The sequence below is a fragment of the Typopeltis vanoorti genome, chromosome 1 (assembly GCF_054136105.1).
Source record: "Typopeltis vanoorti isolate ZY-2024b chromosome 1, IOZ_Tvanoo_1.0, whole genome shotgun sequence".
Lineage (NCBI taxonomy): Eukaryota > Metazoa > Arthropoda > Arachnida > Uropygi > Thelyphonidae > Typopeltis > Typopeltis vanoorti.
In genome coordinates, this window is record NC_143549.1 from 161465953 (window position 1) to 161489953 (window position 24001).

At 35.1% G+C, this 24001-nt stretch overlaps 1 protein-coding gene across 2 annotated transcripts in view; it reads left to right on the forward strand.

The window, feature by feature from the left end:
* The window catches only part of LOC150110586 (DNA (cytosine-5)-methyltransferase PliMCI-like), a 678915-nt gene that overhangs the window by 459772 nt on the left and 195142 nt on the right, over window positions 1-24001 (forward strand). For both annotated transcript variants that reach the window (XM_090399829.1, XM_090399828.1), the window contains exon 25: window positions 13283-13354. In XM_090399829.1, the coding sequence (XP_090255955.1) occupies window positions 13283-13354 (72 nt within the window). The remainder of the gene's footprint in view (window positions 1-13282; window positions 13355-24001) is intronic.

Consider the following 24001-nt stretch of genomic DNA (forward strand, 5'->3'; position numbering starts at 1 on the left):
TCATTGTGTTAGTTGATTGGGTTCTGTTCATTATTAGTACCTTTAGAATATCAATTTACTTCTAAAACAGTGAATATTATATTTTAATTTATTAATTTACTTTTTGTAAATTAATAAATTAAAATGAACTGATGACATCATTTGCTCAATCATATTAAAAAATGAAAATATTAGGAAGGTCTTCGACATTATAAGCATTCAAAATGTGTGTACTGAGCTAATCTTAGGTTGTATAGTCACCAGTGACGGTTTGTGGCTTGAAATCGTGAGGGGGGGTGGGTTGCTGCTGCAACTTTCGAAATATACTTACACACTAAGTACAATGTATACTTGTTTGGATAAAATATCAAAATTATGGAAAAATTAAAAAAAAATAATCATTAAAAATATTGTTTAATATCGATAAAATTATGCAGTTTGGTATAATTTAAAATTACTTAAAAATAAAATATATTCTTGTTTTATTTCATGAAAAAATACTGCTTATTATTGATAAAATTATACAGTTTAGTATAATTCAAAATTACTTAAAAATAAAATCGATTTTTGTTTTCTTTCGAGTGACTGTTGAAGAATTTTTTTCTTGTTGAAATCAGTTCAAGTGCATTTTAACCTATTCTGTTTCATAGTGAGGGTGTTTAAGAACATTATGAACTTAAAAACTTAAAAATAAATTCCATTCTTCTTGTTTTGTATCAAGCGAAAAGGTCAATAACTTTTCCTTGATATTTGTGTGGCTGTTGAAGAATTTTTTTCTCCGTTGAAATCATCTAAAGTGCATTTAACCTATCCTAATTCACACTGGGGCTGCTTAAGGATCAAAGCTGTATAACTGAGAAGAGACCTCCACATAGCCTTTAAAGGAACGCAGTGAACCGACAAGGGCTTCTGACCTAATGTCCAATCCTCACCTTCTTGTGGTGCACCATGAGAAGGTGAGAATTGGATACCTAGATACTGAACGAACAAGGATGGGCTGGCAATTTCGGATATAGCCGACCAAATTGTAATTCTAATTGACTTAAAACAAATTACAAAATGATGGTACAACATGACAAAATTTCATGCCAGTTGGGGTGTCGCCCGGTTAAATAAGGTCCCTGTTGTTTTCAACAGGGAACCAGGGTGAACAGCGAAAAGTCAGCTACTGGAACAAATCTGAAAAAAACACCCAAACTCAACATCACCAGAGTTAAAGATCGTTACTGTCAACATAAGAAGCCTGAATGGCAAAGAAATTGAGCAGCTAGCTGAGGAATTAGATAAGTACCAGATCGACATAATACGAGTGACTGAAAAAAAAAAAAGAAAAAAACTGGTGAGATCTTTCTGAGCAATAAATACAAAATAGTTCATTCAGACAATGACAATCAAGAAAAAGAAGGAGTAGCCGTTGTATTCAACACTAAATATGAGGCTAATCTTCTCGAATGGCGGGCAGTCTCAAGTAGAGTGATGTGGGCAAAATCAGAATGGGGAACTGGACAATGAGACTAATTTGTGCCTATGGTCCCACAGAAGGTTCTACTAAGGTAGAAGTAGAGGAATATTTTGATGCTTAGAAAAAGCCACTGACACAATGAAAAAGGAAAAGTGGTCCTTGTTGGGGTTCTAAATAGCAGAGTAGGAAATGATTGTCAGACATACAAAAATATATTTGGAAAATTTGCAGAAAACAGCAAAGCTAATAATGTCAAATATTTCTAGGATTTCTGCTCAGAACATGGACTTGTTATTACTAATACCATGTTCCAACATACAAATGTGCACAAATTCACATGGAGAGAAGAGGCAAGAAATAAGAAAAGTCTCGTTGACTGTGTTATTGTTGATAGTGATGTTTTCTCCCTTGTGCAGGACACCAGAGCGTTCAAAGGATTTGAAATTGGAAGTGATCACTATTTAGTCTTGAGCAGGATAAAATTGAATTTCGTATTGAAAATAATAACATATAAGAAAGTTTTAAAGCAAATTAAAGTTGAGCAGCTCTCAGATGTGAACTGTTGACTAAAATACACAAAGATTATTGAATGAAAAATGAAAGAGTTTGAGAACAGGAACCAAACCTTAGAGATTCAGTGGCAAGCTTTGAAGAAAACCTTGATTCATTCAGTCAGAGAGGCATGTGGTGAGGTTGTCTGCAAGGATAGAAAAATCAAAACTCCATGGTGGACACAGGAAGTTAAAGAGCCAGTGAAGGAAAAGAAGAAAGCATATCAAAAGTTCCTGGCAAATAAGTCAGCTTGTGCTCTTAGAGAATACAGAAACAAATGTAAGAAAGCTAAACACTGTTTAAAACTAGCTAAACAAAAGTCATGGGAGGACTTTGGCAAGAACATAGAAAATAAATATCAAGAAGGTGGTATGATATTCTGGAGGTTGTTGAAGAAGTTTAGAAATGGAGGAAAGAATGCTATAAAAGGAATTAGAGATGATAAAGGTGACATGAAAACGGGAGAAAAATATATCCTTGAAGTATGGAGTAATTACTTCGAAAAATTGCTAAATAAAATTAGCAGTGATGACAGCACAGTGATAAAAAAAAAAACACTCACCAGGCATACAGTGAAGAATACATATACACATTTGAAGCCATCAAATTCTTAAAATGTGGAAAGGCAGCAGGAGTAGATGATATTCGACCAGAAATGCTGAAGTATGGTGGTATAAAAAGTCTTGCAGTGTCTGCACTGCATAGTTCAGAAGGCCTGGACAGAGAGACAAATTCCCAATGATTGGAGTAGAGCTCTCATAGTACCCATATATAAAAAGGGAAATAAAACTGAATGTGTGAATTACAGAGGTGTTTCATTACTGAGTGTTCCTGGTAAGATATATGCTTGTATACTTGAGAAACCGTTGTGAAGAATTGTAGAAGAAAAGCTTGGTGAAGAACAAGCTGGATTCAGGCCAAATAGAGGCTGTCAGGATCAGATCTTCACTTTACGACAAATAGTGGAGAAATCATGGGAATATAACAAAGATCTCTATTTGAGTTTTGTGAAGAGAGAAGCTATTCAATACGCTACAGTTATATGGTGTCAATGGGGCATTGTATTAAGCGATACTTAGTCTTTATTTGAGTTGTAAGTCAGCAGTTAGAATTGAAGGAAGTACAGGAAATGTACAGGCTTAATGATAAATCTGGTGTGAGACAAGGATGTACATTATCCCCTGTGTTATTCATTATCTATATGGATCACATTATTAAGGAAAGTGGTATTAAACATGATATCAAAATTGGAGATGTTAATGTCAGCTCTTTGCTTTACGTGGACGATGTTATACTTATCAATAAATCTGCTACGTGTTTGTAAGATTCCTTGACTAAATTGAATAACTGTTGTAATAGATATGGTATGAAGGTCAGCAATAAAAAGACAATGAAAATAGACGGAATCGTTGAAAATGTCAACTGCATTGTGAACGGAGAACCTGTGGAACAAGTAAACATTTCACCTACTTAGGCACGATTTTTAGTGAAAATGGTAAATTAAATATGGAAATAGACAACAGAATGAACAAAGCTGGTATAGTAGGAAGTCAATTGAATAAATTCATATGGAATAAGAGAGAAATTAGTGGGAACATTAAATTAGCTGTATACAAGACAGTGTTCAAACCAGTTTTAACTTATGGACCTTATTGGAGGAAAATTCTTTAGTAACTGTGTAAACTCTTAATTTTGTTTTTCATAATATCCTTTAGTCCTCTTGAGAGTACATAATAGGGATTTTAATGGTGATTAGATTGTTCACCTCATGACCATTAAAAAAGGGATATCGGATGAATAATGAGACTGTAACAGGCCAATATGGTCTATACCCATAATTAGTGTTATGATGATGATGACTGTTCTTATAGTTATTTTATTATCATCATCATCATAATGCTTAGTGTGGATATAGACCTTATGATCTTATTTATTCTCAATATCTGGCAATATTGATGTCCTTGCAGATAAGAAACTAATTTGAAGGAGAATTGTTTTGTAATAGTGTAATCTCTTCATTTTGCATTTTATAATATCCTCTATTCTCCTTGAAAGTACATACCAGGAATTTGATAGTGATGAGAATGAATTAATTTTTTATTATGCACTGTGCATGTAATTCTGTTAGTTCATCATCATCGCAATGATAACTGTGGATATAAACCTTATGATCTCATTTCTTTTTCTTGTCTCATTTCTAATATCCACTTTTGAGATCTACCTGGCCTTCTTTTTTCAATTAGTTTATATTTTATAATTTTTTTAAGATATTGGGTATTAGTCATTCAATTTACGTGTTCTGTCCTATTTTGTTTATACTTTAGTTTTTCTTCTATTCATTTTATTTTTAGTTCTTTTAAAATATTTTTGTTTCTTTCTGTGAGTTATGTAGTATAAAGGCAGCCCTAGATAATCTCCCTCTCAAACCAAACTCTGTTTCCAGTATTGTATACAACTATCAACTGTGCTAATTTAGCATCCTAGTATGTATTATTCTAAAAAAATGGGACTGTCATATAATTTTTTGAAAATAGTGGTACAGTTGGCTCTCTCTACTGAAAAGTTCTAACCACATAGGACTGCACTGTGCTGTGCTAAAAGCAATTCATTATAGCAAAACTATCAACTCAATGTAGTCCCTGATGAATTTTATGTAGTGAGAATTTGGGAAGCTTTTAGTTCTGTATTAAATCTATTTAATACAGGGCTAAAAGATGAAGTCACACAACATAATAAGAGTATTAAAAAAAAGTGGGTAAAAGTTATTACAGTAAATAATTAGTAAGTTCAGAAAAGAATTTTAGTATCATAGGCTCTCATATCTCTGGGATTCTAGGAAGAGTCTTATAGAATTGTATTTGTATCTATTTATCAGGCAACCCCCCCCCCCCATTTTACTTATATAGAATAGTTAATGTATGGTTTCCTAATTGATACTAGATGCATTTCCTGCATTCTTCCCAAACACAGCTCCAGAAATCCAGTTGGTGGTCTCCACAGGCATGTCACCAGATACAAGTGGGGAGTGAATTTTCAGCTTTGTTCTAAATGCATTCAAAATACATTATTTTCTTTGCATAATTTACACTTTTATACACACTCACTATCTACCAATAATTGTCTGGACACTTTAGCAATTTACAATTGATATGAGCAGTAAACCCTAATATCAGCTATGTCCACCTTTGGCTTTGATCACCTCCTGCACCCTTTGAGGGAGGTTTTCCACCAATGTGCAGCAGACATCAGGTGTAGTTTGTTCTCCATTTCTCCATCAAAGCAACACTGAGTTAGTTCAGCGGCAGACCAAGGACATGCTGCTCTGGACTCTATTGCCACTCCAATCGTCCCGCATGTGTTCGATGGGGTTATGGTCAGGGCTCTGCACAGACCAGAGCAGCCATTTAACACCCATCTCTTCATGCCATTCCATAACAGCTGCAGCTTTGTGGCATGTGGCATTGTCATCTTGACAAAAACACAGGTCCATTACATAAAAACTCCACAGTGTAGGCAGTACCTGATTATCCAGAATATCAAGATACTGAGCTGCCTTCATGGAACCACAGACAACGACCTGCGGTTCTGCCCCAAACCAGCTGAATGCACCACACACCAGTACTTCACCACCACCAAACTTTACTGTGGGTACAACACACTGTGGAAACAAGCTTGCACCAGATTGCCTCCACACCATGTCATCAGACTGGAAACAGGTGAACCGTGATTCATCACAGTAGAATGTCATTTTTTACTGGTCAATTGGCAAATTTCACATGCCCATTGCACCATGCAGACAAGACACCTTGTTTGTTGTTGTTGTGATGTTCAGCTTGTGTGTTGCTGCTTCTGCTCTTCCATGGAAACCCAGTAAATGGAGTTCTTTTCATACAGTATTAGTGCTCATAGTGGTTCTGGAACTAATCTCATCACGGATGGTCAGTGTCGATTGTAGCTATTTTTGTGTGTCACCCATTTTAACATCGGCCATTTTCAGCAACCGCCCTGTTTTCCTGCACTAGTGATGCCAGAACGTCTTCATTTGTTGATCACATCACCAACCGTTTATTTTGGATGTTCCATTTGAGTGGCTATGGCACATATGGACATCCCACCAATGTGATAGTCCATGGTGACACCTCTCTCAAAGTCACTGAGTTCATGTCATATTGCCATACCACCTGTATTCAAGCTATGATGAAATACTGCTATCTGTACACTGGGTGTTATATTACTAGCAAACCTGAAATGTTCCATAACTTCAAACAGCAGGAGTGTCCGGATATGTGTATATCATCATGTCATTTCATCACAAGTGACTGCAAATGAATTTGTTACATAAGTTTTATTTGTAGAGAGTTGGAAATGAAATTTCTGAATCTGAAATCCTTAATTCGAAGTCTACAGCATTCCCTTTTAAAGAATCACAGAAACACTTGCAATTTTATTATTATTATTATTATTATTCCTGATACCTCCAAGGAGTCCGAAGACTCTTCGCGGGAGGACATCTACAACTGTCTCTACACCTAACCTCTACTACGAATCATCTCCATCAACGCCCACCTCCAACGCCACCCCAACTAGTAATTTTTGTCTGTAAATTGCGTGTGTTCTGAAGGGCCGATTTGTATGTATGCGGAATGAAAAACCCGAGTTTCCGGGAGAAAAAACCCTGCTACCTCCGTATGAGATCGGCTAACTCACCTTCGATTGAAATCGACCAGATAAAGATTCCTCCCATTGCAACGAGAATCGAACTTAGGCCTATTCCAATCGAAGGGCACAATGTACCGTCGTTCTTCCAATTGCGCTACGGAGGCGCTTAATTAGTTGCCAATTTTCTCTGAATTCATAAATAACACAAGCCATTCATTTTCACTTTTTTATTTCCTTTATTTAATTAAGGTTCAGAACTTCTTTCTGTGTGAAAGACTACAAAATAAAGAAAAGTCATTAAAAACTTAACCTGCCATATCTTCTTCCACCAGTAGTTGCTCTGTCATCATTTTAGTGACAACAACTCATAACTTTTAAACATGTTTCTTTCTGTATGAAAGGCTTTATAAATATCTTCTCTGGAGTTCCAAAAATCCCCTTATTTTTCTCATAGTGTTCTTTTCACTCCACACGTTTCCCCAAGCATCACACTTCTGGATTTAGTTTCAGTCGTTAAAGGAGAAAAATGTGCCATTATAATTATGCCTCTTTACTTGAAAACACTAAATCTTGCATGCACACACTTGAGATGTGTCATAAAACACTTTTTTCACATCATGAATACATTTGAATTAAATTACAGTTATCATTTATACATAAATTTTTGAATCAATCAATGCATTCATATAGTTCAGTATTAACCTTACACATATAAACAGTAAACATAACATTTGTGATAGACAATTATTATTTAAAAAAGGGTAATTGTACTTTTCTCACACATCGACAATATTAACTGGTAATTATAAACATAAAAAGTTATTGCACAATCAGATTAAATAAAATTGCATCTAATTAAATATTTTAGGACATGAAGTTGTAATATAATATTGTCCTAAACTTATTTTTGCAACTCATAACATGAACTAGTGTAATGTAATGCAATGCATAAGAATTTTACAATATGAAAATGCATTTTAATACTCTTACTTAAAAAAATACAATTTTCTTGCAAAGATAAATCAAAGACTTCGTTTTATATCTGATCCATACACAAAAGGCTACAAGACCTATTGTAAAAATACTCATAATTAAAAATTCTGAATATTTTTGCAAATTGTTTATATTAGTACATTATTAGTTTTGGTTTCAAGATATGTATTGTCAGCACTTGCGATGTGCACATTATCGATGTTATTTTTCAAAATGAAATGTGAAGCATTTAAAAAAATTTATGTACTTACTGGATTTGGATAGTTGTGTTACTTTCAGAAATTTTATTGTGGTTTAACACGTTCGCTGCCAACTACGAGTATACTCATAGTTCGTATATGAGCTTCACAAGCCAACTATGAGAATACTCGTATGTCGATTTACCGACCTCCTATGCCAAACACGAGTTAACCCTTAGTATAATTACGTTAATTTGGACCCTTGGATTCTGAATAAAGCAGAGAACACATCTGGGGGCTTGATAGAAGCAAAATAATTTCAACTAAAATATAGTATATTATATATGTGCCTCAGAAGCCAACTACGAATATACTCATATGTCGATTACCAACCTCTTATGCTAAGCACGAGCTAATCCGTAGTAAACACGTAATTTGTAAATCAATTTAAAACTGATAAAATCAATAAAAATCATAAAATGAAATCAATAAAATAAAAACCAATTTATTCAAATTACGAATGATACACTTTAAAACAATTTTCCATGCACAATGGTGGTTTTTCCTGGCAAACAGGACAATAATTATGTGTTTCGCATCGTTGTTTCTTTCGTGTACATATTCAGCATAGCTTTGTCGGCGAATATTTTTTCTGTAGGTGGTAAAATTTCCAAATAATGAAGATCCCGAATCCTGCTGATATTCTGTGATGCTGTAAGCTCATCCATTCCAACAAAAACCGAGATAAATTGATCTCTAAATTTTAATGCAGTTATTGCGTTTCCAGTAATTATAAAATTTATGCGCATTTTGAATGTATATATCAAAAATGCGTATTGTCAGTTTCTTTGGCCATCTAATTTTCTTTCGTAAGGGGGAATAGTAGGAAAGCATGTGATCAGAAACGATACCTGGCATACCCAAATTATAGTCCCTAATGATATTTGGTTTTAATTGAATTTTACCATTCCGATTTTTTGCTTCAACCATTTCAAATTTGTGCATATTTGAAATGGAAAGAACTTCCCTCTTATCCTTCCATTTACGATGATGAATTCATTAAATTCATCATCGCTCATATTAGCATAAGCTTCTAATTCATTATCAGTAAGTTTTCTTTTACTGGTCCTGGCGAAACTGAAGGTTTTTAGAGACTAGATGCAATAAACACATTCTTCAGTGCATGTAATATATGGTTGGGGGGTGATATGAGATTACTCATAGTTGGCATATGAAACAAAATTCTATCTGATAAGCTGGCTACGAGATTACTCGTAGTGACCTTGAAGACGCAAAAGCGCTTGGCGTGCGGGAACAAACTATGCCCAAGTAGCGTGGCAGCGAACGTGTTAAAATTATTAAGTGCTGTGTTTTGTAAAGATTCTCGTAAAGCTAACGGAGACAACACGTCAGCCATTATACATAACTTCCTGCTTGCCACCTTCATGGAGTGCGCATGCTCGCCTAGGAGTTTGATGGGTGATTGACAGCTGACGAAGAGAGCGGTCAGTATTGAGGTAACAAAAACAACAAGAGAGCATTCGGTATGAGAGGAAATGGAGGATAAACAAGATAGAGCTAATGGAAATTTAAGAACGCAGGCCAGGCAAACTTTGGTTCTTAGGAAATTAAGTTTTTATGTGACAGTCAGGGGCATATTAATAGAAGATTCCGAAAAAGGAATCATAGAATTGTAAGTCTTTAAAGTGGCGGAATTAAGACTGTAATAAGTATTGGTAAATAAAAGAAAATATTGCGATTGACGTTCTATAGGAATGTTCAAGGAAATGCTGATTGACAATTTCATCTGTTTTAATGACGTCAGATCTATCTGTTATTTCTACTGGAAAAGGAGATGGAATTTAGCAACTTAGATAAAGCAGTAGAAGAAACCTTTTTTGCTGGTACAAAAATTGAACTGCATGAGATAAGAGTACTTATACTTCGGTGAATTGAGAATATCTTACTTCAGAGTCAGGAGGAATAATGTGGGCTGCATAAGGGTGATAAAAAAGGAGCCTATGGAAAAGAATAAGAAAATTTTATATCTTTGGAAAAAAGGTCTTAACAAAGAAACTGATTATGAACATTTTTGTTGTGAAAACAAGGTGTTTAGTCTGATAGATGTTAATTAATACAGTAATAGAATGAGTCAGAGAATAGGCGGTTTTAATATTTTTGTATAAAAAATCTCTAAATTGTAGATTTATTTTAAAAGTTCTTGGATCCAGTTAATTTTGTAGTTAGTTGTATAATTTTATTTGAAGTATATATATTGTTTTTGTTTTATTAAATGTGTATATTTTGTATTTGGTCTTGAGTCAGTGATTTTTCGGATTCTGAAAGAAATAGTAAAAAGTCATTGCACCAATCGGAATTGAACCCTTGTGCATATAAATAAAAACACTCGGAAAATAGAAATAATCTTTATGGAGAAAATCTTATAACAATTGGTAACAGAGATAAAATCTCATTATAACACTATCACTAGCGCTATGTGTGAGCAAGAGAATAGAAGAAAGGAGGAATCTGTTCACATTTTGCTTGAACAGTTGAGGATTGTAATGTGCAGGGAAGGCCAAGTGGGCCAGACTGTTCCAGAGGATAGAAGTAGATGAAATGAGAGGCAAGCATTGAAGTTGCTTCATTGAGTTTCAAAATGGACTGTAAAAAGATGTTAGTTAGCCCCACCTAAACAAACAACACAAATGCATACAATTCACAGTTGAGATTAAAAAGCAGAACACACTTCTGTTTCTAGATACACTTGTCACACATCTTCTGGAAACAACACATACTGTCCGATATATGTAAACTTAAACACCTACTATCATTGAACATAAAAACTAGGAATCATTAATACACTAAGAAACAGGGCCTTGGAGATTTGCTCCAATGAACAAACTCCTAAAGTTGAATTAAAAGTTATCAGCAATACCTTCCTAGAAAATGGTTGCAGCTAAAATACTATGAACAAAATTCTGTACAAGACCTCACTTAAAAACAAAAATAAACCAGACTACAATAAAACTGTAACCATTTCGTACATTAAAGGGATATAAGACAAAATAAAGAGAATACTATAAAAATACAATCTTAAAGCCACCTTTAATCCTCCTCCAAAATTAAAGAACTTACTCAACTCATCGAAGGATCCACTCCCTTTGCTGGCCCACCCTGGAGTATACCATATTTATGGCATCTGTAATTGCCCTATATAGGGGAAACAGGATGCACAATTCCTATCAGAAAAAAGGAGCATAAACTACACATTGATTATAATAACTATGATCAAACTAGTCTTTCTGATCATGCCTTGAACACTTTACGTAGAATTGACTGGAAAAGCATCTGTTGTTTACATCACACCAAAACATAGTATGAACGTAAATTTAAGGAGGTCTCTGTAAGATTCTTGTCAATCACCATAATCATAACAAATGATGCTCTAAAAATCTCAAGAGTATGGAGGGCACATATTCTATTCACTTAGCCTTTCTCCCTGAGAGTTAATTATAAATAGGGCCATAGGTAATCCAGGATCTTAAATCTAATATAACAATTGTCATGTTAAATTACAACGCATGTTTACTGGAACAAAACTACAAGGGTGGTCTGAAAAGTTCTCAGCCTCAACCATAGATGGCAACACTATCGGCATGGTTTTTTTTCCTAAGTTGGTACATCTGTCATCAGCATCCATGTGAAATTGCAAGTCATTCTATCAAGTAGTTTGTTTTATATGGCTGTCTGAAGCAAAAGTGCTGTCTGTATTCCTTGAAATGGATAAAATTGAGCATCATGCAGTTATAAATTTCTTTGTAAAAGAAGGTTTAACATTTGAAAATCGAATGAATTTCAAAAAGAAATTCATTCGAAGTTCATAAAAGTTTATGGACTCTCTTCTCTTTCGTTTTCAACAATTAAGAAATTGGCTGCCGAATTTAAACGTGGCCCTACCAGCCTTGAAGCTGATCCACGTGAAGGACGTCCAAAAAGTGTAACAACAGAAATCATTGATCAAGTGAACGATATGTTATTGGATGACTGGGGAGTCAAAGTGCATGAAATTGCTGAGACGATACTCATTTCAAAAGAATTCGTAGGATATATTTTGCATGAAGAATTGCAAATGAAAAAGCTTTGCGCAAGATGGGTGCCGCGCTTGCTCACAGCAGATCCAAAACACACTTATATGAAAATCCCTGAGCAGTGCTTGGAGCATTTTAAAAAGAATAAAACTGATTTTGTGTATCAATTTATTACTATGGATGAGACTTGGATTCACCATTACACACCAGAATCCAAACAGCAGCAAAACAGTGGACAGAAGCTGGTTGTTCAGCGCCAATGAAGACAAAGTCGGTTCCATCAGCAGGAAAGGTCATGGCATCGGTGTTTTGGGATGCTAAAGGCATTTTGTTTATGAATTATCTTGAAAAGGGTAAAACAGTAACTGAGGAATATTATTCCAATCTTTTAACCAGACTAGACGAAAAAATTTGTGAGATCAGACTCGGTCTGCAGAGAAAAAAAAATCAGCTTTCATCAAAACAATACACCTGCCCACAAAGGTGTTTTGGCAATGGGAAAATTAAGGGATGTAACTATGAATTGTTGGAACATCCACCCTATTCCATAGATTTCGCTTCGTTTGACTTCTATCTCTTCCCAAAGTTGAAAATCATCATTGCTGGTCAGCGTTTTTCTTCGAATCAAGAAGCGATTGTGGCTATAGAGGAGTATTTTGCAGATCTTACTGAGAACACTGCAGGAAGAGGATAATGGTGCTAGAGCATCGGTGGAATGAATGTATTTGTCTTAAGGCAGATTATGTTGAAAAATAAAAATAATTTTGAAATTATAAATTCGTTTTTCATTGTTAGGCCAAGAACTTTTCAAACCACCCACGTATCTATATGAAAGAATGTGTCTCTGATGTCTTAAATCGAATATAGCTTTGATATAGTTAATTTATTTCATTTCATTTATTTATTGTAATTTTATTTTATTTTTACTAGATGTCCGGCCAATTGAATAACCGTTGATCAAATCATTGTCCCTCTATGTATGTGTACACTACATATGACCATAATATGAAGGTCGAAACGTCAGGAAATTAAAATAATTATTTATAACACAGTTGTAGACTCCATAATTTGTGTAAAATGAATCCATTTAGTAGGTTAAGTTTAAAATATCGGCATGTGTATGTATCATATAATCTTGCTCAGGAATTTTGATTTCATTTTCTAGGGAAATGCCATAATGAATTTCTGAATTGCTCATTTGTCATATTGATATAAAAATATCATTCCTGTTATCCATGGCTTTCTTTATCATTTATAATAGTACTTTATTTTGTTAATGTAGCTTTTCTGTTTAATTTGTTTAATTATTTACATTTGTTTGATAGTGTCGAAGGTAAATGTAATAATCTTAAATATTTCAATTATAGGCATATAATGCAGCTAATAAAATATTTGAAGAGCCATCTAATGCTGCACGGTTGCTTGGAGGTACAGGAAAGGTAATCTATTTAATTTACAAAATGATAATGAGAAATTCGGTTTAGATAACACTTAAATATTTAAAAGTTGGTGAGAATTTTTCTTTTGGAGAATGTAGCAAGTTGTGAATTTGGCTGATGAGTTGATATGTTTTCATAATTTTTGTCAAATGTTCAGAGATACCTATGGACTTCTTCTTGTATGGGTTGATTTGTAGGAGAGCGGTTGACCACTCAGCTTCTTTGATAAAAAATTCCATAGAATTTTATATAAGAATAAAAGACATTAAACTAGCAGATACAGGCATCTTATTAAGCTTTCACATTGTCTTTCTCTCTTCGCTAATGTCCTTCACAAAAAGACAAAAGAATTGTTAACCCAAAAATTTCGACTTTTTGATAAATTATTCAAATTTGCAACCAATCAGGTCACTTTACATGGAAAGATAAAATATATAAACCAAAGGAACGCTTAGCAGTGGGCTTACCCTTATCACCTGACCTAGCCAGCTTTTTCTTGAACACCTAGAAGATAGAATTTTCACTCTTTACCCAAAACCAACAATTTAACTACACTACACCGATGATGTCTTTGCAGTTTGGAGTCACACAAAACCAGAACTATACTCATTTATACAAAAAAATCAACACCCTGCGTATCAAGTTCACACTAGAAAAAGACTCATTAAAATGTATTTCCTTTCTTGATGTACAAATCCAGCATAAACAAGATAGATCCATTTCCTCTTCTGTCTGCCGAAAATCAACTTTTTCAGGTCGTTAGCTCACTGTCCATCTCAAAAATATTATTATTATTGTTATTATTCGAAACCTCCATGTGGTGAATGAGGCATGTGGTGAAGTTGTCCGCAAGGATAGAAAAATTAGAGCTCCATGGTGGACACAGGAAGTTAAACAGGCAGTGAAGGAAAAGAAGAAAGCATATCAAAAGTTCCTGGCAAATAAGTCAGCTTGTGCTCTTAGAGAATACAGAGACAAATGCCAGAATGCTAAACACTGTGTAAAACTAGCTAAACAAAAGTCATGGGAGGACTTTGGCAAGAATATAGAAAATAAATATCAAGAAGGTGGCAAAATATTCTGGAAGTTGTTGAAGAAGTTTAGAAATGGAGGAAAGAGTGCTGTAAAAGGAGTTAGAGATGATAAAGGTGACATGAAAAACGGGAGAAAAAGATATCCTTGAAGTATGGAGTAATTACTTTGAAAAACTGCTGAATGAAACAAGCAGTGATGACAGCACAGTGGTAAAAAACACTGACCAGGCATGCAGTCAGGAATACATATCCATACTTGAAGTAGAAAAAGCCATCAAAGGCTTGAAATGTGGAAGGGCAGCAGGAGTAGATGATATTCGACCAGAAATGCTGAAGTATGGTGGTATAAAAGTCTTACAGTGGCTGCACTGCATTGTTCAGAAAGCCTGGACAGAGGGATAAATTCCTGATGATTGGAGTCGAGCTCTCATAGTACCCATATATAAAATGGAAAATAAAACTGAATGTGAGAATTACAGAGGTATTTCCCTACTAAGTGTTCCTGGCAAGATCTATGCAAGTATACTTGAGAAACGGTTGAGAAGAATTGTGGAAGAAAAGCTTGGTGAAAAACAAGCTGGATTCAGGCCAAATAGAGGCTGTCAGAATCAGATCTTCACTTTACGACAAATAGTGGAGAAATCATGGGAATATAACAAAGATCTCTATTTGAGTTTTGTCGATCTGGAAAAGGCATATGACAAGGTGCCAAGAGAGAAGCTATTCAATACACTACAGTTATATGGTGTCAATGGGGCATTATATCAAGCAATACTTAGTCTTTATTTGAGTTGTAAGTCAGCAGTTAGAATTGAAGATTGTTTAATGTACAGGAAGATGGTTTAATGTTAAATCTGGTGTGAGACGAGGTTGTACATTATCCCCTCTGTTATTCATTATCTATATGGATCACATTATGAAGGAAAGTGGTATTAAACATGATATCAAAATTGGAGAGGTTAATGTCAGCTCTTTGCTTTATGCAGATGATGTTATACTTCTAAATAAATCCGCTACAAGTCTGCAAAATTCTCTGACTAAATTGAATAACTGTTGTAATAGATATGGTATGAAGGTCAGCAATAAAAAGACAAAGACAATGAAAATAGGCAGAATCATTGAAAATGTCAACTGCATTGTGAACAGAGAACAGGATATTAGGATAGAACTTGACATTGTCAGCTTCCAGGAATGCATTAGCAGAGATAATCTCAGGTGGTATGGTCACTTAAATAGAATGGGAGAGGAAAGATTAACAAAACAAGTGTTCTCTGCCAGGTTGGCAGGAAAATGACCCAGAGGAAGACCAAGATATAGGTGGATTGATACGGTACAAAGTGCCTTAGACGATAGAAATATAAGATTTGATAATATTGGAGTCTTGACAAGTAACAGACTGATTTGGAGGAAAATTGTAGGTAGGAAGTTAGGAATGATGTAATTTTTTCATGTGGTACTATCATATCCTGTACACCCCTTGAGGGTACATGGCAGGAATTTGATGATGATGATGATGATTCGACACCTCCATGGAGTCCAGAGACTAATCAAGGGAGGGCACCTGTATGCAATCGAACAGAAGATTTATGCACACACACACACATATATGGTGAAACCTGTCGGGTATCCATAACTATAGAATAACATGTATGCCAAAGTAAATAACTCTTATTATGTAAATATTTTGTCTTGTGTCTTATGATATGGCATCATAAAATCTCTAGCATCCAGAGCGCGCTAGATTTGTGCTTCTGAAGAATCCGTAAAACAAGAATTGGAAATTATCAAAGAAGAGCCTTACTATATGATTATAATCCAATAACAAACCGAAAATAATTACCTGCTCTGTACAAATCAACCGCGACAAGAAGAAGCCCACAGAACTCATACTATATACTAAAGGATATATACTGTGTACATATATCCTTTAGTATATATACAACTATATACTGTGTATGTTTTGCTAAAATTATGAAAAAATATCAACTCACTACTACCTATAAACCCATCAACCAAATTCCACCTGGCATATGCAAAGTACCATGTTCGTGTAACTTGTGTTACTATGGACAAACAGAAAAATCTCTATTATAAATGTATCGCTGAACATCAAGACCACATCCGCCTTATCAAACCTCACAAATCTTGCCTTGCACAACATGGAATCGAAAACGCTAACTACAGGGTCCATTGGTAAAATGCTAAGGTACTAGATACTTCCATATATAAACATGGAAGTTTATGCAGAGGATGATCGATTAACGAACATAATCTGTTCAAAGACGACGTTTGCTACCCGAATTGTTCGTTAACCGATCATCGATTTACCATAGATTTTTATGGGAATTTGATTAATTCATTCTGGAGACCCAAAAAAATAAATAAAAAATTATATAATTTCTTACTATGTTTATTTATAATAACAATAATACATATATACACAATTTTGCATTTTCGTCAGTCATGTTTTATTTTCTGTTTGTGGGGCATTAAAGAATCTGTCCAATATCAATTGCTTTTCTCTCTTTTTCAGGATTTTTCGGAAGTGATTAATAACATTGTCATTGTAAAGATCCCCAAGCCTATTGACCTCAACCTGGTTTGGGTGCCATTCTAAGACCGTTGTTCTGACATCCTCCCACTTCTTCAAAAGATCTTTAATAGCAGGTGTCGGCATTGGTCCTCTTTCGATTTCCTCTTTTTCAGAAGAAAACACATCTCTCTGAGTTTCTTGGTGTTCTTTATTCAAGAGTTCTTCTGTCGTCAGATCATTTTCATGTTCCATTATGAGCTCTTCAATGTCATCTTCATTCACCTCCAATTCCAGATTTCTAGCAGTTGTCACAATTTCATTCATAAGTTTAAGCTTCATATCACCACTAGCATTATCTCCCAAAAAGTAACGTCATGTAGGTACGGTTCGGTATGCGCTTCCAAAATAAACCAGTTTCATCACAATTAAAAATTTGTTGTGGACAATATCCTTCTTTTTTTTAATGAATTCTTGAAATTTGAGACAGAACTTCTCAGCTTCTTCTTTATCTGCACTAGCAGACTCACCGTGCATTACCACATGTTTAATGCCAGATCTCCTTCTTAACTTTGCAAACCATCCAATGGTAGCCTTGAATTCTCTCTCCTCGTGTGATGAATGTGGAGTTTGTTTCTTCAGTTCTTCAAAAATTTCTGTAGCCTTTTCTTGAATGATAGTCATACTAGTTACATCTCTTTTCATTTCCCTTTCTTTTATCCAAACTAAAAGCAATCTCTCCATTTTTTCATGGATGGCACATCTTTGTTTTACAGATGTGATTTTTGTTACTCCTTTATTGAGTCTTCTTGATTATATCTTTCTTAGCTAAGATTGTGCCTACTGTAGACCTGTTCAAGCCATACTGTCTAGCAACATCAGACATCTTCTGCCCATTGGCTATTAACTCTTGCTTGGTTTCTATGGTGAGCACAGTTCTTGACACTCCACTCTTTTTAGGCCCCATAATATTATCAGTTTTTTTTATATAAAAAAACTGATAATATTTTTAAATAAAATGTTCAGAAAAGCACTAACAAAAATTCAGAGAACAGAAATCAACTAGTGCACAAAAAGGTTATGTATACAACTGTCAGAATCTCATTCCAGAAACTGTTCATAGATGGCAGTAAAATACAGTTCTACAAATCTTACACACAGCAACGCTTCTTCTTGTGTTTATTCTGTGAGGTGTTCGTTATCCAAACATGTTTTTGTTGTCCGAACTTAAAAATCTTTTGCAAAAGTGTTCATTTGTCCACAGTCCGAACGGTTCGTTAACCGATCACCCACTGTATAAAGGATAACAATTTTCCAAAAGTTTGGAAAATTGTTATCCTGAATTGTGTTAAATAATTTCTCTGTTATATTTTAATTTAATTTAATAAATTTTAATTTCAGCCCAGTAGTTTTAATCCATGAACATGCAACTATATATGTAGAGGGATTTCAATTTAAGCAGGCATGCTACTGTATTTTTGAATTCAGTTCCTATTGTTTGATAATTGTACTGATGACATCTTATGATACATAAGACAAAATATTTACATAATAAAAAAGCTACTTACTTTGGCATACATGTTATTCATTAGTTATGAATACCCCACAGGTTTCAGTGTATGTGTTCACAGCACGCATGCATAAATCTGTTTGATTGCATACAGTATCATTAATGTATAGTCTGAATGAATAATTCAGAATGAATCTGAATGAATAGCCTTTAAAGGAATGCGGAGAACCGACCAGGGCTTCTGACCTAATGTCCAATCCTCACCTTCTCGTGGTGCACCCTGTTGGGTATCTACTTTGATACTGAACGAACGAGGATGGGCTGGCAATTTGGGATTTAGCCGACCAAATTGTATTCTTATTGGTTAAACCAAAATACAAAATGATGGTACAACATGACAAAATTTCATGCCGGCTGGGGTGTCGCCCGGTTAAACAAGGCCCCCGTTGTTTTCGCCAGGGAACCAGGGCGAACAGCGAAAAGTCAGCTACTGGAACAAATCTGAAAACAAACCCCAACTCAACATCACCAGAGTTAAAGATCGGTACTATCAACGTAAGAAGCCTGAATGGCAAAGAAATGGAGCTAGCTGAGGAATTAGATAAGTACCAGATCGACATAATAGGGGTGACTGAAACAAAAAAGACCAAAACTGGTGAGATCTTTCTGAGCAATAAATACAAAATGTTATATTCAGGCAATGACAATCAAGGAAAAGAAGGAGTAGCCATAGTATTGTCGATTTGGAAAAGGCATATGACAAGGTGCCAAGAGAGAAGCTGTTCAATACGCTGCAGTTATATGGTGTGAATGGGGCATTATATCAAGCAATACTTAGTCTTTATTTGAGTTGTGAGTCAGCAGTTAGAATTGAAGGAAGTACAGGAAGATGGTTTAATGTTAAATCTGGTGTGAGACAAGGATGTACATTATCCCCTCTGTTATTCATTATCTATATGGATCACATTATGAAGGAATGTGGTATTAAACCTGATATCAAAATTGGAGATGTTAATGTCAGCGCTTTGCTTTATGCGGATGATGTTATACTTCTAAATAAATCCGCTACAAGTCTGCAAGATTCTCTGACTAAATTGAATAGCTGTTGTAATAGATATGGTATGAAGGTCAGCAATAAAAAGACAAAGACAATGAAAATAGGCAGAATCATTGAAAATGTCAACTGTGTTGTGAATGGAGAACCTGTGGAACAAGTAAAACATTTCAGCTACTTAGGCACAATTTTTACTGAAGATGGTAAACTAAATATAGAAATAGACAACAGAATCAGCAAAGCTGGTATCGTGGGAAGTCAATTGAATAAATTCATATGGAATAAGAAAGAAATTAGTCGGAACACTAAATTAGCTGTATACAAGACTGTGTTCAAACCAATTTTAACTTATGGATCTGAGAGCTGGGTCAGAAGTAAAACACTTGACCAAAGACTAGAGACCGCAGATATGAGAGTCCTGAGAAAGATTAGAGGCGTGAACAGATGGCATCAATGGCAATATCATATTAAAAATGAGGATATTAGGAAAGAACTTGACATTGTCAGCATCCAGGAATGCGTTAGCAGAGCTAATCTCAGATGGTATGGTCACTTAAATAGAATGGGAGAGGAAAGATTAGCAAAACAAGTGTTCTCTGCCAGGTTGGCAGGAAAACGACCCAGAGGAAGACCAAGATATAGGTGGATTGATGCGGTACAAAGTGGCTTAGACGATAGAAATATAAGATCTGATAATGTTGGAGTCTTGACAAGTAACAGACTGATTTGGAGGAAAATTGTAGATAGGAAGTTAGTAATGATGTAATTTTTTCATGTAGTACTGTCATATCCTGTACACCCCTTGAAGGTACATGGCAGGAATTTGATGATGATGATGATACCTGCCCATCAGCCTGCTTATCCATATCAGTTGTTTCTGTTCCAAACCCATCTCCTCCAATTGATTCAGCAACCTTTCATGTTCTATTCTTTCAGATATCTTAACATGTCCAATAGTATCCATTCCTTTTGTTCAACTTAGGCATCACATTATTATAAAGTATGAATAACTTGTTCAGACATGGCATCCCTTTAGAAAACACATGCTATTCCTTACATTGTATAACTTGTCTGTAAATTTCTGTACATGTAATCAAATTTCTTGACATGTAATTGAAAACTAAAAATTAAAGATGCCAGGAAATTATATTCTTGGTTTAATTCTTTAAAATCCTTCCTTTGGTCACTACCCAGATATTTTGACCTTTATTGAGGTGTCAACAGTAGGAGCCAGACGTAGAAGTGATACCAAGGTTGGAGTAATGCAAAAGTCCTGAAGATACTTCAGGCAACTCTGTTTGCTTACACCTGGGTAATAGATTAAACCAAGAATATAATTTCTTGGCATCTTTAGTTTACAGTATAGCTAAGTGGAAAACTTCCAACAAAATTGAAAACTAAATTGTTATTCTGTAATGTGAATTTTCTAGGTCTTCAGCACATCAATTTTTATATCACCCTTGTACAGACTTATGATACTTGATATTTACATGAGATATTTTCTGAGCTGAGACTCAAATTATGCAACTCTGTCAAGGACCTAATCAATTTGGCTGAACATTTCTGTAGTATATCTGCTGATATCCCATCTTTCCCTAATTTGGACTTCTTATCCAAGTTATGCAACAGCTCTAGAATCTCCTTCTCATGCACCTCTGTCTCTTGATCTTGTGTAGTGGTAGTACATGCACTGCATCGCATACACCAAGGTGATACATAACACATAATCAGAACAATCACAACAGCTTCTGATAAGGATTAAATGTAATGGATTAAACCAAGTTATTATATTTTAATAACTTGGTAAATTAATAGTAAAGTTATTCTATTAGATTCTTTCTTCCTCTTGCAGAATTACAATAAAATTCTTTTTGGGTTGCTTTCATATTTCGACTTCACTTTTCATACAGTACTTATAAATTTTCTGATCTGATTTTGTGACTTTAAGACACACATTGTAATTCTTCTCATCCTTATTCTTATGGATTTCTTGCTTAATAAAATTATCTATTTAGCTCGCACCCTATTTGTTTTTTTTTTTAATTCAATAGATATTTAATTGATTCAGATACTGAATCAATCAAGCATCTTTTGAAAGCTTTCTATGTCCTCCCTTCTATTCATTAACTGATAATATGGGACCAGCCATAATGTTCTCTTGTGATTGTCACAATCTCCAGCTTTGTAGTTCAACATACAATTTTTCCAAATTGCAACATCCACATAGCTACTTCACAGGTCAGTTTGATTTTGATCACCATCGCCAGCTGGTGGCTAAACAGCCACAGCCTTTACTGAGGTTCCTTCTGGTGCAAGCCATTCTGAACACTCTTTGACTTCTGGTTTCATTGTAATGTGATTAATTTTCAGGATTTAGAAATAGCAGGATCATGCCTAGAATAATAAACCTCTATGTTTAATGCATAAAGCAAACATGCTGTAGATCAAGCTTTGCATTCAAGGAGCCAAGTTAGCTACTTTGCTCCTTGAATGCAAAGATCCAATGCAAGAGATCCAATTAAGTCATATACCATATCAAAAAGATACTTTTTGAAATGGTATATGACTGAAAAATAATTTCTCCTAACAACTGATAAAGCTGTATAACTGAGAGGAGACCTCCACATAGCCTTTAAAGGAATGCAGAGAACCGACCAGGGCTTCTGACCTAATGTCCAATCCCCCCCCCCAGGGTGCACCACGAGAAGGTGAGGATTGGACATTAGGTCAGAAGTCCTGGTCGGTTGGATACTGAACGAACGAGGATGGGCTGGCAATTTGGGATTTAGCCAACCAAATTGTATTCTTATTGGTTAAACCAAAATAAAAAATGATGGTACAACATGACATAATTTCATGCCGGCTAGGGCGTCGCCCAGTTAAGCAATGCTCCCGTTGTTTTTGCCAGGGAACCAGGGTGAACAGCGAAGAGTCAGCTACTGGAACAAATCTGAAAATACACCCCAACTCAACATCACCAGAGTTAAAGATCAGTACTATCAACATGGACGTCTGAATAGCAAAGAAATGGAGCTAGCTGAGGAATTAGATAAGTAACAGATCAACATAATAGGGGTGACTGAAACAAAAAAGACAAAAACTGGCAAGACCTTTCTGAGCAATAAATACAAAATGTTATATTCAGGAAATGACAATCAAGGAAAAGAAGGAGTAGCCATAGTTTTCAACACAAAATACGAGGCTAATCTTCTTGAATGGCAGTCAGTCTCAAGTAGAGTAATATGGGCAAATATGAGAATGGGGAACTGGACAATGAGACTTATTTGTGCCAATGGTGGTCCCACAGAAGGTTCTACTAAGGTACAAGTGGAGGAATTTTTTGAAGCTTTAGAAAAAGCAACTGACACAATGAAAAAGGAAAAGTGGTCCTTGTTGGGGATCTAAATAGCAGAGTAGGAAATGATTGTGAGACATACAAAAATATTTTGGGAAAATTTGGAGAAAAGAGCAAAGCTAATAATAATGGCAAATATCTGTTGGATTTCTGCTCAGGACATGGACTGGTTATTACTAACACCATGTTCCAACATAAAAATGTGCACAAATTCACATGGAGAGAAGAGGCAAGGAATAAGAAAAGTCTTATTGACTATGTTATTGTTGATAGTGATGTTTTCTCCCTGGTGCAGTATACCAGAGTGTACAGAGGATTTGAAATTGGAAGTGATCACTATTTAGTCTTGAGCAGGATAAAATTGAATTTCATATTGAAACGAATAACATACGAAAATAATTGGAGAAAAGAGCAAAGCTGATAATAATAATGGCAAATACCCGTTGTATTTCTGCTCAGGACATGGACTGGTTATTACTAACACGATGTTCCAACATAAAAATGTGCACAAATTCGCATAGAGAGAAGAGGCAAGGAATAAGAAAAGTCTCATTGACTATGTTATTGTTGATAGTGATGTTTTCTCCCTGGTGCAGGACATCAAAGTGTACAGAGGATTTGAAATTGGGAGTGATCACCATTTAGTCTTAAACAGGATAACATTGAATTTCATATTGAAAAGAAGAACATATAAGAAAGTCTTAAAGCAAATAAAAGTTGAGCAGCTCTCAGATGTGAACTGTAGACTAAAATACACAAACATTATTCAAGAAAAAATGAAAGAGTTTGAGAACAGGAATCAAACCTTGGAGATTCAGTGGCAAGCCTTGAAAAAAGCCCTGAGCTAAAGAGGCATGTGGTGAAGTTGTCTGCAAGGATAGAAAAATTAGAACTCCATGGCGGATACAGGAAGTTAAAGAGGCAGAGAAGGAAAAGAAGAAAGCATATCAAAAGTTCCTGTCAAGTAAGTCAGCTTTTGCTCTTAGAAAATACAGAGAGAAATGTAAGAAAGCGAAACACTGTGTAAAACTAGCTAAACATAGCTAAACTAGCTGTGTGAAACAGAAGTCATGGGAGGACTTTGGCAAGAACATAGAAAATAAATATCAAGACGGTATTAAGATATTCTGGAGGTTGTTGAAGAAGCTTAGAAATGGAGGAAAG